At 40.8% G+C, this 17211-nt stretch overlaps 1 protein-coding gene across 1 annotated transcript in view; it reads right to left on the reverse strand.

Moving 5' to 3' along the window:
- Positions 1-16894, reverse strand: part of RGMA (repulsive guidance molecule BMP co-receptor a) — a 41055-nt gene extending 24161 nt beyond the window's left edge. The window contains exon 1 of the mRNA XM_075858223.1: positions 16732-16894. Coding sequence (XP_075714338.1) covers positions 16732-16745 — 14 coding nt within the window. The 5' untranslated portion in view covers positions 16746-16894. The remainder of the gene's footprint in view (positions 1-16731) is intronic.
- Positions 16895-17211: the final 317 nt, after the last annotated feature.

The raw sequence follows: 17211 nt of genomic DNA on the forward strand, positions 1-17211 counted from the left end.
TATGTATGCTGTGGATTTGAAAATCTGCTGCGTGCTCTGATTTCTGTGTGGAAAACATTCAGAAGCAGGAGGATGAGATTTTCTAAACCGTATCCACTTGCCTGCAAAAGTCTTCCGCTGTGGATTTTTTACCCACAAATACAGATGTAAAATCTGCAACAAATCCGGATTTTTTTGGCGACAAATCTGTGCACAGGGGGCCTAAAAAGTTAATACTATATAAAAAAAAAAGACAATGCAGCCCAGTGTACGTCCAGTGTAAAATGAGGCAGAATGTAGTCAGATATAGAAGTCGTCCATATAGTTAATTTCCGTAGCAGATATAGTTCTCCTCAGTGAGCGCCTTTCTGGTCTATGTATGGATTCAGTATACCGAGTACAGCACCTATTGCAGTCTATAGGTTGACTGTCACGAGGATGCTGAATATGGAATCCTAAGGAAAGGCATTCACTCACAATTTGACCAAAGTGTGCAGGACAGGGACCTATGTCTTAGGGTATTTTCACACGTAGTGACCAAAAACGTCTGAAAATACGGAGCGGTTTTCAGGCGAAAACAGCTCCTGATTTTCAGATGTTTTTTTTAACAACTCGCGTTTTTCGCAGCGTCCATTACGGACGTAATTGGAGCTGTTTTCCAATTAAGTCAATGAAAAACGGCTCCAAAAACGTCCAAAAGAAGTGACATGCACTTTGACCCGGGCGTATTTTTACGCGCCGTCTTTTGACAGCAACGCGTAAAATTACACCTCGTCTTTACAGAACATTGTAAAACCAATCGCAAGCAATGGGCAGATGTTTGCAGACGTAAGGGAGCCGTCTTTTCAGGCGTAAAACGCCTGAATTACGTCTGAAAATAGGTCGTGTGAACATACCCTTGCACATAGCACATTACAGTGATGAGCTATACAGAAAACGTATTCAATAAGTGTCTTCTACCAGATTTTAAAAGCCAAGAATACTGAAAATAACAAAATTCAGCTCTGCTACATCTGGATTTCGTAATAAAGCACATCATGTTTACGCCTTGATTTGTTTGTTTTACCTCACATTGTTTCATGAGACAATCATTCCCTTTTTTCTATTTGCAATGTGTTCTAGTTCTAAGTTGCAGCCAAGTGATGTCATGTGCATGTTTTCTCCATTAATACAAGACTTTCCCTAGGAATACAATGAAGATATGGCCATGGATGGGATTCAGGATTGTGATCATATTCTCCATGCAGTACTAGTGAAGATGTCTTTCCATTTAGCACTGGTACAATAAGATGATTTGCAGGGATAAGAGATTGAAAATATGCTACATTTAAAAAAAACAAAAAACTGCATGCACAGATCTTACAGCTGCACCCTTAGGTAGGGTTCCCACAGTGCAGATGTGCTGCAGATTTTGCATACGTTTTTTTTTTTAAGCCCAAACCAGAATTAGATCCAGGATAGGCGACCTAGAAGGTCTTTCATTATATATTTATTCTGTTTGGGTTCCGTTCCTGGTTTTGGCGAAAAAAAACCTCTGTGTAGTCGTTATACCAGAAATCTGCTCTCACGGACCGAATTACTGCAGGAGGTACCTTTCACACCCAGCGCTCATTTTTAACTAACTTCATTTATATAAGCCCAGAAACCCCCTTTAGGGTATGTGCACACACACTAATTACGTCCGTAATTGACGGACGTATTTCGGCCGCAAGTAGTGGACCGAACACAGTGCAGGGAGCCGGGCTCCTAGCATCATAGTTATGTACGACGCTAGGAGTCACTGGCTCTCCGTGGAACTACTGTCCCGTACTGAAAACATGATTACAGTACGGGACAGTTGTCCTGCAGCGAGGCAGGGACTCCTAGCATCGTACATAAGTATGATGCTAGGAGCCCGGCTCCCTGCACTGTGTTCGGTCCGGGACTTGCGGCCGAAATACGTCCGTCAATTACGGACGTAATTAGTGTGTGTGCACATACCCTTAACAGAACCGTATATACAACCCCTATGGTGGGTGTGAGATGTGGCGGACCTCCCTCTGAGTCGGCTCTACAAGCACAGCAGGGGTCTAATACTTTTCTTTTGGGTGCGAAATGGGGAGGTTCACAAAATTCTGTGTTTTTTTTACCATGTAGTCCATCTCCATGCACAGTAGGAGTCCAGGCCTAATCACCACACCACTTAGGGATAGGTTTTTATTCTGGTCCTAAATCGGATTTAATCTTAAAAAAAACAAAAAAAAAAAACACACAACGTAACATGGCCAAAGGGAATGGTGACTATCTAGGTCAGAGCGATTTATCTATAGTGTCTGCCAAATAGATTGGTTGTTAATAAATTACAAGCCCAAAGCCTGAACCTCTGAGAAATTGTGGTGACAACAAGTTCCCTTCTGTAAAGTGGGTTTTACACTGGGCGATTATCGGGCAGACCAGTGTTCATATAATGCTCGTTGCAGATAAATTGCCCTGTGTAAACAGGGCAGCGGTCAGCAGACGAACGAGCAAACGCGCGATCATCTGCTGATCATATAGTTTTAAAAAAGTTAAATATTATCGTTGTCGGCAGCACATCTCCCTGTGTAAACAGGGAGATGTGCTGCCGACATGATAATAATGTATGGGGACGAGCGATTGGACTAACGACTGCTCGTCCCCATCCACAGCTCTGTATGACAGGAGCAAACGAGCGCCGGTCAATGATGTCTCGTTGATCAGCTGCACTTGCCGGTGTAAAAGGGCCCCTTTGGTGCAATATGGTCACGTCTCATGTAGACCTTGTGTGGATTTAAATACACGAAAATCTACACACACACACACCACACACCACACACCACACACCACACACACACACACACGCACTTTGATCCACTCAATGTTATATTCTCTCAGTAGTGTAGCTGCAGGCTTTGGGCCTTTAACCTCAAGTGATCATAACAGTATAAAATCATTTCACATCGTTATTAAGGCTTTTTTCTTCTGGTAGGTTTCCTTTAAATGATATCTAGTCATTAGACCTACATTTGAACCAATGCATTTTATAAAGAGCAACCTACATTATAACCGAAGTGTTACACCTGCAGACATATTTAGACAGTACCCTTGTATCTCAACTAGTGAATACAAATCTGCAGAAAGTGTGGGTTCACAATGGTGAATGTCTGGGTCTCTTTATTAACACTCTGAATACTAAAGATACATCCCCAGAACATCATTTCCTGCATATACACAAAGACATATTTACCTTTTACAATCTGTCAAATATAAAGAACACGCTGTGCAAGTTTTATAAGCGAGATGTTTCAGCTTGTGGTTTGGACAGACAAATTACTTCACGTTACAGATATCCTATTAACTCTTTGAATACTTTAGCACATGCCACTGAACTATTTATTTACCAGAAATGTTAAAGGGGTTATCCAGGAGTTTTCAAATTATGCAGGAGGGCATAAAATAATCTCTTGAAACACTTCCAACTCCTGTGTTGACACCCCATTCACCGCCGCTCCCATCCCAGATGCACCGGCACTGGTCACGTGCAGCTGTAGCCAATCGCTGGCCTCAGCCGTCACAAGCTGTTTATGGCAGCACCACCGCTGGGACAAGCGATTGGCTGCAGCGGCACATGACCACTGCAGGTGTTCCTGGACGAGAGCAGCGGCAAATGGGGTGTAAGCGATGGATCGGGGGGGGGGGGGGGCGCATTTCAAAGGCTGAGCACCTGTTACTTTTTTTGTTTTTTACCCTCCCCTCTGCCTTCCTGCAAAATTTGAAAACACTCGGATAACTCCTTTAATGCGTAATAAGTGAGATCACACACGGCAATCATTTCTTGTATTATTATAGGTGTTGTTTGCTTTGGACAATCCCTACTTGTTAAAAGGGTCCCTTGATAATAAGCCGATCAAAGTATCCTCTGCTGTAATGCAGAACAGGACGGCGAGAGACGCTCTTTGTAACCACTTTGGCCAAAAGTTGAGGGTCCTGAAGAGGCGACCACCTCTATTATCACAGAATTCCCTACAAGGATATATGAAAATCGGTTTTCTAAACTGGACAACCCCTTTATTGCTAAATAATACATTTAGTTTGTTGTATTGTCCTTTATATTTATATGGGACACAGCAGGATAGTTCATTTCAAGACTAGTACCCGTCTAAATTTTATATTTTTGGTCTAGGTTAGGTCTAAACTTATTTCCAAAGACATTCTATCAGAGCTTCGGATAGGTCCACTCCTAAATTTGGCAAGAAATGTATGGACCGAAGGCCAAGTTCACACTGGGTTCAGGAATTACGATTGGCAGGATAGTTTGAAGCAATCCGCCAAATGTATGCAACTAGGTATACAATTGCATGGGTCTGTTTGTTTTGTTTTTCAATTAAATAAATCAAACAAAAAATTACTGTGTGGTATACTTTCTTTGTATGCAGTGGTTTTGAAAATCATAGTTGGCAGTGCTTTTCAATACAATAGATGCTGTATACTGGCCAAACATATAGGCACTCTTTTGAAATTTTTGGGATAAATGAAAGTCTCTACATATGCATAGGGAGAGTTCCCTGGCAAATATTCAAACTTAGAGCCCAAACATGGTGTGAACCAAACATAGGCCAAAATATGGCCATGTCAATGCACCCTAAGGCCACTATCTCAAGGCAGTATTTCACTCCAGTATTTGGAAGCAGGGTTGCCAACCATCCATAAATTTCTAGACAATCAATAAAAATAATAGAGATTGTCCAGGGTCTGTGGGAAAAAAAAAAAAAGAAGCATTTGATTGTTTTTGAAGTTAAAGGAGCTTGTACAGTTTTTTGCAATTGTAATCATAATTTTAGAGGTCAGAGTACATGCTGTAGATGTGTTTAGTATTTTAAGCTATAGGCATATATTAATTATAATGAATCAAAGATTAAGGCTTTCCAATTCGTCAATAAAAAACGTTTACCGTTCGTGATTTTCGGAACCCCATCCACGTGTAGCATGGAAATCAGGACTTGCTGCAAATTTTTCAATTCCACATAATGGCCAATTTGGTGCTGAAATTTTGCATTGCAAACAGAGAAATACACAGAAAAATCCACATGTAACACACAGATTTTGCTGCCATGTCCGACCGTACCCTCAGGCCTCATGCACACGACCGTAGCCATATGCACGGTCGTGATTTCCGGGTCGGCCGGCCACGTAGTGACAGCCGCGAGCCGCCCGCAAATCGCGGGCTGTGCACATAACCGCGGCCATTATTTTCAATGAGCCCGGACCTCAGAAAGAACGGGCAAGCCTTATTACGGCTGTGTTCTGCGGTCCAGGCTCCGCGGCCATACACGGACCGGGAAAACCACGGTCGTGTGCATGGCCCCATAGGAACGATTGGGGCCGCAATTCTCCCGTGGATTTTTGTGGGAATTGCGGCCGCAAAAGCACGTTCGTGTGCATGGGGCCTTAGGCAAAATGTGCTGCATTTACGCAGAGTGGCAAAGACTAAATTATTAGCTTAAGGCTGGAAGTACACATGCTGTTTTTGTGGCAACTTTATGAATCCACAGGTGTGGATTACAAAAGAAGGAAAAGTATAAATTAAAGACTGATATGTCTCCTCTCTCCTATGTATCCACTCCTGTGTTCAGATCAATAAAAAGCCACAAAAACAACATGTGTGATTCCAATCTCAATTTATAATCCTGCATCCCGTCACCCCTTGCATGTTGGTCTACACCGGGTGTAGGCATACATTATTCCAAGAGTTTAGATGGTCAAACTTTCTGAACAATTCACATTTCCGGAGCATTCTCCCATATAGGCAGGTCTTTGCATCTATATGAATGTAAATTCAGGTAACCAAATGGAAGAATGCTCCTTTTTTTTAGAGATATCCCAAAGTATTCGGGGAATCAAAGTTGATGGTCAGATCGGTGTTGAAGAACTGGACTTGCTCTACTTTTTCATACTGAACAATTTTTTGGTGTGGACATTGAAAGTTGGCAAGTTCAGATGATCTTATCTCCATTCGAAACAATGTTTCCGGTTTTGGAGATGTGTATCATTTGGCTTTTAGATTGCCCCAACATGGGTGAACGGGCAAGAATTGCATAAGGAAACCCTCGAGATGGAGGCAATCCTTCAAGTAACTTCCTTTCTAAGTTTCCTCGTTAATCATAAGGATTGGAAGCCATGCAATCTCCCTACAGGGCCTCTTGGAAATGTAAGGGTTAACAAGGAGAAGTGTCAAATCAAGGTAAGATGAATAATTTTTACCAGGCTTTTAGCATAAACATTTATAAATATGTTATACAGAGAGCTGATAAAAGCAAGTCCATGGTGAGGAAAGATAAGCACCATGTCATCCATTCCATTAACAAGTATGTGAGTGATTAATCAGGCACAAGAGCTTTCGCTCTGCTGCTATCGGAATGTGTTTTAGGACCAAATTCATGTACAATATTTGTCATAACTGTTGGGTGAGGACTACGGGGAACGACAGGCACCAATACGGGGAAACTGTTATTACATGACTGTAGCTGTATTGGGGGTATAGGCAATAGATAACATATGCCTTCACAATCATAATGATGTCAGATTTGGCCATGTATAGGGACTATCCCCTCTTATGGACTTCCTAGATTATCAAAATAGGACGGTTGTAATTTTCAAATTATACTTTTAGCTATTTCAAAGGCTGAGCCAGGCAAGCGCAATCTCATTTTAAAAAACAGTTTACAGCGTAATCTCGCGAGATTACGCTTGCCTTGCTGTAAATCTCACACAAACGTTAGAGGTGTCAGGATTCTGAATAGACATCACGTCCTGGCTGGAGGTAATGTATATTCATTGTCAGGACACTTGAGTAACGTTAGTGTGTGTGTGTGTGTGTGTATGTATGTGGCTGCACATAGTGATCTAGCAAGATCACTATGTGCTGTGTAAATTAATGGGGAGAAGTGTATGATGCCGATTGGTCAGCGTCATACACTCCTCTGTACAACGCCCACTTGGTCAAAAAGTAAAACACGCCCAGTTGTCCATTGAGAAACTCATTAGCCTAAAAGCTAAAATAGGTTCAATCTCAAAATGATCGTTTTTCTAAATTAAAAACACTGCTGTAATCTACATTACAGCGCCGATCACATCATGTACAATATAGGCACTTATAATGTGGTGGCAGAGCCTCTTTAAAGCATAGTCAGACCATGGTGGACATTCAGTGGAAGTTAAGAACTAAATCTGCATCCATGTTCGCTACATTATCTCAAATATCTCTAGAAATCTTGATATTCATATTTGTAAATAAAAATAAAAAAAACAACTTCCGATACACTATAAAACCTTTTCTAGGACACCGAAGTCCTCATATACATGGTCAGATATAGCACAGAGTTCTCCGACTCATTCTTCATGGCTATATAACTTCCCAGACTGTGCACAAGGGGTTAGGGGAAGGTGTAGGCAAGTCCTGTTCTGTGTAAAATTAAACAAATCTCTAACAAGACAAATTAGTTTGTATACACATACCCCTTTAGTGCCTCCTGTAAAAACATAAAGCGGAAAATAAGTGAGATGAGCCACCTGGAACTTTGACAGGATCTATCTTCTCATAAAATGTAGGTGAGGTTTATGAGGCTTGTAAAAACGCGCTCAATTCTAGGTGCATTAGCAAAAAAATTATCTCGATTTCTAGGAGGGGAAAAAAAAAAAAAAAGAAGCAGGAATTGCAGAGAATGGCTACAAATGACTTTTGATTGCCTGGTTTTACAAGCCCCCATTTAGCTGCCGATTTACAAATTACAAATTGTAAGACTTAAGCGCTTTAGATTAGAGCTCCCACACACTAATAAATATCATTTCTGTGGTTTATGTAACTGGTTTCTCTTATGCAATACTATACAAGAACTTCTTTTGAGGGTATTCCAAGGAATTGTGATCATAGGGATATAGGAAACTTGTTTAAAAGAAAGGAAAAATATAAATTATATTTAAGGAAAATTATATTATGTGGGTGAGTTATACCCAGGGCTGAGCCAGGAGCCACAACAGGACATTAAATGGGTTTTCTCCATTGAAGGATGTGGAGATTAAACACTCTTGAGTTTTGACCATGCTATTAAATCCCTAAACCATGTGCAGGGTTGCGGCTCATGTTCCGATTAGTTGCGGCTGCTGCTGCAGGAAGGCTTGGGCAACAAAAAACTGGATCCTGTTGTCCAAACAGGAAGGGCTCAGCTTTTTGGTCCAAATACCGTCCACATTGTCAATGGTGTGTAAGCCATTTATACTTGATATTTATCACTACATTGTGCCACAAATCACCAACAAAGGAGGTGCACACCTGCCGCAGCCCAGCCACATCTTACAGGCTTCCATCATGAGGGTCAAGTTGCCAAATTTCGGAAACGCCATGTGAAAATGTCATACATTTGCTGCAAACACTTTTGCGAACATCGAACCAAAAAAAAAAAAAAAAAAAAAGAGAAGAAGTGTACGTTTTTACGAGTCCTTTAAATTATTCTATCATTTCCTGTATTCATTTTGCCACTACCACAAAGTCCTGAAAAGTTGTTTTCTTAGGCTTATGATGTCCACACATTGACTACAGTACTGGATGGAAAGAAGCCAAAGAACTGACTAAGCAGCCCCTAAAACTCTCCATATGAAGGTTGTTACCAGTCATACCTGTATGCCAATGTTACAAATTCCCGCTAAATACCTGGGGTCTCCAATACTGAACATGATCTCCATGTTGTTGGCTCCAAAGGTATCTAACTACAAATGGTAAAGTTGCCGAGGGAAAGTTGAATAGGTGGCCAATGTGGCACCAAATCCCCTCTGCTACACCGTTTCTGATGGTTGCAGGATCTTGGCCCACATTTTGTATATTGGCCCAGGAGATTCAAGCTACACACTTGCCATACACTATGGTTCAGAAAAAAAAAAAAATAAATCTGGTAGAATTTGGGATACAGATATTTCACGATGGTACCGGCCATTAGAAGGCTACTTAAAAATGGAACAGACGTCATTGGCTGCTAATTAGAGGTTGGACCCATTTATTAGCATGTTCGATGAGTTTGTCAGAATGTGAATCAGCAGTAGAAGATGGGAGAAAATTCTTGCCTATGTGCATCTATGGCACCATTTGATGTCTTCAATGGACAAAGTATGACGTCTTTGAGCCGCTAGCTTAATCTTTGAAACCGCAGCTCAAAGTCCAATTAATATGCCGTGGGCTCAGATCTATTATATACACTGCATGTATAAAATAATTGCAGTTTACAGTGGATTTAATTGCCCCATAAAAGCAGAACAGGTAGAGCGTGTCACATTTTGTATGACACTTGGCACTTTAGTTTCCTATTCAAGTTTGTTCTTCTCTTTGCTGAGCATTCCAGAAACAGACCCATATAGTTTTATGGACCTGAGTGTGTGTGATCTAGTTACAACTTAGTGATACTAGAGATAAGGTGGACTTAGTACAGAGTTACACCTGATGACATCACATTCACATATTAGAACAAGAAGGACAGAAAAACTAAATGCAAAAAGGTGATTAGTCAGGATTTTTTTTTCTATTTTATTCAACACAGATGTCAGTTTTACATGGACATAATATGGCTCCTTGTTAGGGTCCATATTACAGCTGCCACACCTGACCCCTTGCAGTCCTGCTGAAATTTAGATCACCAAAGAATTCTATATAGTGATCCAGGTTGGGTTCAGTAGAACCACTGGAGGTCCAGGCTCTGTATTACGGCCAAATAAAACTGGCCTATAGAAGTTATGCATTGGTAAACCCTTAAATACCACCAAATATCGCCTTTACTTAATACTTGCTTAGCGCCATCGTATTGAACCCACAATTAAGTCCCCTTTTTCCCTGTCCCCATGGAACTCACAATCTTATTTCCATGAGCTCAAGAACACATAGTCTACATAATAAACTAAATAACCAAAAGCATAATTTTTGGAGTTTGGGAGAAAAAGAGGAAAATCCATGGACTGGGATTTGTTGGGGGGGGGGGGGGGGGCACAATTCTGATAACATTATACTATGCAATTGCTACTTGTGCCATTACCTTGATATTATTGGATACAAGGTGGAGCTTCGCTGAAACAAATCAAGTTAAAAATTTCAAAAATGTGAAGGAGCAGCGACATCGGAAAAGCTGTCAAACTGGAGGGGCATTCAACCTCATCCGGCCTTTTAAGCGAGCAATCCTATCGTGTGCTCAAAGTAGACTAGTTTATTTTTTACACTATTTAATTTCACTGTAACTCATCAAGAAAGTAGAAAAAAAAACATGAAGTTATTCAAGAAAATAAAATATGGAAAAATGAGGGAACTGCGGCTATTATTTTTACAGGTTACCAGACATTTTTGTTCTTCTGGAAACTGCACCCCGGTGATTTTTCCATGATCACAGAATTCTGTATAAATATGCTGTACCTTGATTCACACTACAGGGTTTGGCAGAACGCAGCGGTCAGACCTGCCAGAACCATGGAGATCACACCCTTATATGTGCATGAAACATATCGCAAATACTATCAAAATGTGGGGGGGGGGGGGGCGAAGGAGGGGGACAAACAGCGGCTGCTCTTGGCTCACACAGATTGTGGATATTACGCTAGATGGAGCCATTGTTGTGCAGCCGGTTATACTCGAGATGCTTAATATAAACCCCTACAGCCTAGAACTACTGGGACAGCAGCACGCTATTTAACCCCTTAAAAGGGCCACTGCAAATTTTATACAAGTGCAACCTATAATAAGAATTGCTGATGTAACACATGTGCAGAAATCTTTCCAAAGGTCTCGAAAGTGGAGACACGTGAGATAAAGTAGAAACTCATATCAGTAAATCCATTGACGGACACTACAGTTATCGTTCCCCCGGCCTGTGCTTTACCCCTTTAATCAAATGTTGCCTCACAGACAGTTTTTCAGACAGATACAATTTTCTGATATGAACCTCATCTAAATTTGGATTTCTAGCAGACATTCTCTATTACATCTGGACTTCGGACCCTCCTCCAATGCCCCCCAATTTGTTGCAATTAGGTCAAATCGGAACAGGTGCATATTAGAAAGCTCTTTCCACATGCCCCAATTGTCGTCTAAGGGGCCGCTTCTTCTGAAAGTTTAGACTATACCGTTTACATAGCACCGACTTATTTAATATAGCGTAGATCTCACCTAGGCGCTGGCTCTTGGTATTGATAAGTATTCCAGTGCACGGCGGGGTGAAATCATTGGTTTTTCTCAAATAAGGATAAGCATTAAGCCTGTGTAAAATGCCTCAGAAAACGCAGCAATTCTCGACAGCTGTAATGTTATTACCATTTTCTATTGAATTTGTGATCTTAGTCAGTTATTGTAAAAAACTGCAAAATACACATTACAGCAGGCGACAAATATTTAATTTGTTTAAGGTAAAACCCCGTCATTCGCGATTAATGACGGCTGTACTTTAGTGGGAGAAGCTCCACATGTAGGACAGGGCTTTTGTCTGGTGTGGAAACACCTTTTCATACTGTAGGTTACCTGCATGCAAGCTCATCTAGGGGGAGGGGGGGATCTACTGTATGCCCATGGTCCTCCAGAGCTGGGCTAGTCAAAGGGAGGGTTCTCAAATATTGGACCCCCTATGTCAGCTTACCATGCTGTAATAGAACATATGGAGAGGTACTATTTACGCCACAAAACTCCTATGCCTGGCGAGATGTCTCACTGACACCCAGTGAAGCGCACACAAGAGGGGTGGGCATGGGGATGTCTGAACCTGTCTCAGATGCTTAAGAAGAGATTATATATATATATATATATATATATATATATTTTTTTTTATGTAGGCTGTTACTTATTGGATTTCAAATCAAAATCAATAGAGAACGCCGTAACAGGCAGCCTCACGGCTACCGGGTTATTTTTGTACACCTGGCATCACCACCGCCTAAGTGGGTCCTGACGCAAAACAGTGTTAGGCTATGGTGTCTGGGGTCTGTATTTATTTAGGGGGTCTGATTTACTGGGGGGGGGTTGGTTGGAGGTCTGATTTATTTAGGGGGTCAGGGTCTGATTTATTTAGGAGGGTCTGGTTGGAGATCTGGTTTACTTAGGGGGTCTAGTGGGATGTCTGATTTATTTAGGGGGATTTGATCTAAAGTTTAATTTATTTAGGGGGTCCAGTCTAATGCCTTATTTGGTTTTGGGGGTCTGGTCTCGGATCTGATTGATATACGGGGTCAGGTCTGGGGTCTGAATTTATTTAAAGTGTATTTCCAGTTATAAAATAAAAATTATTATAGTGCAGGAGTTTGCTATATAATCATTTTTCAAAATCACTTTGATGTCAAACTAAAGCACAGATCCTCCGTGGTCCATGTGCTCACTAGACAGTAAGGGTATGTTCACACGCAGAGTTTTCAGGCGTATTTCGGGGAGTAAACGGCTCAAAATACGCCTGAAAAGACAACATATTCAGCTTCAAAAACATCTGAAAATCAGAGGCTATTTTCTCTGAAAACCGCTCTGTAATTTTCAGCTGTTTTTTTATCGAACGTGTGAACATACCCTAAGAGACAGAGCGTCCTTCTCCGCCTCCTAGGCTTCCGTCTTCAGTATGGGAGCCAGATCTGACACCTTAGAACACAAACTGCGCAGCTGGTGTAACTGGCACAGCAGAGAAGGGTTTGATCCCCTACCTTTCCTATTACAGAGGAGGAGGATCACAATTTGCTTTGCAATATAAAACTCTTCTGAATGTCAGAGACACTCTAGGGTTATGCACAGTCCATCTATTGTCCAATTTGTCGTATTGGGCTGAAATATTATATTTATATGTTACCATAAACGAACATGTCTTTCCAGTCTTTGGCTAGCAAGACGTTCTGTGAACTATAATAATTAAAGGGTTGTGAATTGTCTTGCCGTGCTGTTGACAGAAGACATCAACCGAGCTGCCAGGGATTCTTAGAAAGCTTATGAATTGTGGTTACATAAAACATGAGCAGCTCAAAAAATGTATTCTTGCCTTATGTGTTATTTTACTGTGAAAAATGTGAAGATTGAGAGAGAAGTACAAGACGCTGGACTTGTAAGGCTGGCCATACACATTAGGGAATTGTCAACCAGACTGATTGTCCCCCTCTATCTGCCTTTGGAAGAAACAAGAATTGGAATGTTGGACTCAAACCCGTCCCATATTGGATCTCCTCGGAGTTCTCCTCGCTCCATAGCAGTTCGCATACACGGTCGACCATTCCAACCTACATGTATATGAAGAGTCAGGGAAGCTGCATGACGGAGTGCAAACCGCAAATAGATTCGATTAGGAGAAATACTAAGCTTTACATTTACTATTTCCTTGTTCCCATACTTACTTTATCTCCTTATGTTTAGATGGGCAGCCGAGAATAATTCCCCGGTAAGTATAGGTCTTATCAATAGTATTAAATATGGAATCTAAACCGCAGAGTACAAAGGCTATCAGATTCTTAAGGGCTTTTTATGACCTTCCTACATTTACAAGTGATTGAGTCGCCCCCTCCTCCTGCAGCTTGAAGGATAAATATATACCTTAAGCGATCCATTTTACCAGAACGTTAATCTTTAAAGTGCATCTGACACCTGGACACTGCGTAAGCTGTCACTTTGTGGGTTAATCAATATTCATGCAAATAAAGCCCTACCAGTCGTGTAAAAAAGCAATGACATTGCTGCGGGCTGTCAATGGCACCTTGTGTATTGATAAACTACGTCCTAAGGCTGGATTCACACATCGTGTATTTGTTGCAGATTTTTTATCCAGAGTCAGAAGTGGATCTACGTGGAAGGAGAAGATTTTTCTTTAGATTTCACATTCCTTTTAAAACCACTTCTAGCTTTGGCTCAAAAAGCTGCAACAAAAACGCGATGTGTGAATCCAGCCTCACGAGTATTGGTTGAGCCCTGAAAACAACAGTTTTTATTAGGTTTCATGCAGGGTGCACTTTAATAATCCTAATGCTATCTTTCATGTTCCTCACGTGTCGCAGAGGTTTTCTATATTCAGAGAATAGATTCTAAAATTCTCTTTAAACCCTAGAGATCTGTATGATGAACCAGTGAGAAGGTTAGCTGAAGTCACCATGTACACTATATACATCTAGTTTCACATTCATTGATTATTACCAGTAGGTGGCGCTATTAACCCTAACCTTAATTTTTAACAAACTGAAATATCCTCACTATGATTTTGTAAAATATCATACATACAGCGTATATTACATACTCCTGCTGAATTGTCGATGTTGTGAAGCCAGTACATTTAATTAAGCACGCAGAATCTATTTCATGAAATGACACCCCCTGCTGCTGCTGCACATTTCTTGGGAAAAATAAAAGAGAATTTACTAACAAATTTGCAAAATCTCTCCAATATGCTGCGATCTACATACAACCAATTAACCAGGGACAATGAAAACCCAATTAACAAAAACATTTCATCAGAATTTATTCTCAGACGTCCTCTTAGCCATTGATGTTTTGGGTTTAAAACAATGGAAAATATGAACAGGAATAGGATTAAGTCTTCCCATGGTGCCATCATTAAACGGTAATTAAATTAGACACGTTCAAGATAAATGAGGTGGCGGCATCTATTTAATGGTATTTTATCTTTATAGTGATCGTTCACATATGTGTGTTCACCATTAATCTGACAGATTAACGATAAACCGGTTTAATACCGAGAATCAATCATTATTTAATTCTTCTGCGTGCGAGGGGCTCACTCAAGTCAAAATCAATTGGCATAATATAGATGGCATCAGATGGCTCCCATCATGCTGCGAGACCAATCTATCATACAACAGACACTATGCTCCTATAGCCTGACCTGCGGTATGTCAGCTTTCTATACTGGCGAGATCCACAGAGATATACATATATACATAAGACATAGAAGTCGCCTTCTTATAATAGGAAAGTATTTGCATATCATTACGTCCATCGCAAATCCAAGGCAAGTGGTTTATCATCATTTAAGGTAAGGTGGGCAGAGCAATACCGAATAATGGAAGAACTCTGTAAATTCAATCTTATTTTTATGCTTTCTGAGTTGAAGAAACTGAATAGGGATCAAGAGAGAGAAGCAGATCCATAAAAAGGGTTGAATAGGCTACAGATGCAGAGATACTTGTGCCAAAGCAATGGCAATGTAACTTGCTGAACTAATCGTAATGGTAAAGAAGCCAAGAATTTACCATAAAGAGCAATAGGGACATTGCTATGATTTACTCTATGTCCCATGGGAAAATCTCATTACTTGTATGATGGGGTAGGATGAAGGTCCTAAACATTGTCCGAAGCATCTGATGGGGGGGGGGGGGGGGGGTGTGTCCATCTTTACCTATAGGATAGGGAAAGAGAGATACATAGAGAAAGGGGATGCAAAGGGACAATGAGGTCTATAGGGAGTGTATATATATATTACAGTATGTGTCATTACTTAGATCATTTCAAGAAAATTGGGAAAGAACATTTTACACTGATCCTCAGAAAAGCTTTTGTAAAACTATATCTCCAGCTGAACATCAGTTTCTGATACCTTTATGTGTAATGTTATAATGGATCTATGACATACAGTCTGTTTATATAAGTGCAGGTAAACTAACTACAAGAGCACAAATCATCCATACGTCTCACAAGACACCTAAAGAATTAGAGCTGAAGTGAAAAGGTAGATGGATACATATTATAGAGATAGATAAATATTACATAGATATCCTGCTGTACAAACCTTCACACAGTGAAAAGCATCCATAAAATAAGTCAGAGACACCTGACACACACTATATATATATATATATATATATATATATATATATATACACATATACACACACACATACACACACACACACACAGAGATGTAGCAGAGCTGAGTTTGTAATTTGGTGAGCTTATACATACACATTGATATTTATATTAAAGAAAATAAGTTTGCTTTTCTTGAATAATAGTAAACTTTCCCATTTTCTGCAGCCACTAAAACAAATGTAAAAATACACAACACCCGGCAATGATCACAAGTTGTGATGGAGTATATATATATATATATATATAATGTCTGAAGCATATATTTGGTAATGATAATGTCCTAATAACACACATGATGGGGTAATATTTGAGAATACACACTCCTATAATACATAGAGCTGAACATTATTCACGAGAATAACCACGACAGGTATACAGATCAGGACAAGAATTCTAGTAACTTGTACTGATCACCAGACGTATACTGACACCACAGACAGAGAAGACAGACAGTTATTTACTCCTTGTTTAGATCACATCACGATCGTCCCATATTAACCAAGTGTCCCATAGAGAAAGCGATTAATCGGAAAGAAACAAACGATTTTATACACGATCATATACTGTGAATTTACTATCGGATCGGCCAACGTCATAGGGAACGATCGTTTAGATTGTCAATTATCGTTACCTGCATTGAAAATGAGATAAATGATGCCATGGACACACATATGACTGAGGGCTCATCACTGGGAAAAGAGGTTACATCTATGGTCAGGTTAAAATGCTTCATGCAACTGAAGGGTTAAATGTATATGAGAAATGCCCCCCTTATCTGCCCATCCATGCCAGTGTCTGCACTACACCCGGTACACATGGCTATGCCCGGAGCTCTCAGCCAAGTTGCTTGGCTTTGACGTTGAGGCGCTGAATGGAAAGTCCGATGTGTGACTCACCTTGTCGGCTTCATGAGCCTGCCCAAGCCGTGGGTTCACCCTCCCATAGGATATATCCAGCGCTCATATGGGGGTCACCGCGAGTATCCCCCACATGCTGCAGCAGACACAGCCCCGACACAGACACTGTCTACCCGACACACACACTGAGGAGCTGCCGCTGCTGCTGCCGAACACTCCCTCGGCTCCTCCTCCTGGCAGAGGCTTCTAGAGCAGGGCACTAACTGACATATTACTCACTGGAAATACAGGGGCTCGCAGCGTAAACTACATATATGTACAGATGCAGCCAGCAGAAAGATGTAGCAGAGCTAAGTTTGAAAGAGGCGCCTGAGCTAAGCTCTCTAATACAGCAGGGCTGAGTTTGAAAGATGGAGAAGAGCTAAGTATAGCAGATGCAGTGCAGCTGAGTTTGTCAGGTGCAGCAGGACTAATTTGAAAGATGCAGTAGATATGAGTATAAGGGTATGTTCACACGGC

The sequence above is a fragment of the Rhinoderma darwinii genome, chromosome 3, assembly GCF_050947455.1.
Source record: "Rhinoderma darwinii isolate aRhiDar2 chromosome 3, aRhiDar2.hap1, whole genome shotgun sequence".
NCBI classification, from domain to species: Eukaryota; Metazoa; Chordata; class Amphibia; order Anura; family Rhinodermatidae; genus Rhinoderma; species Rhinoderma darwinii.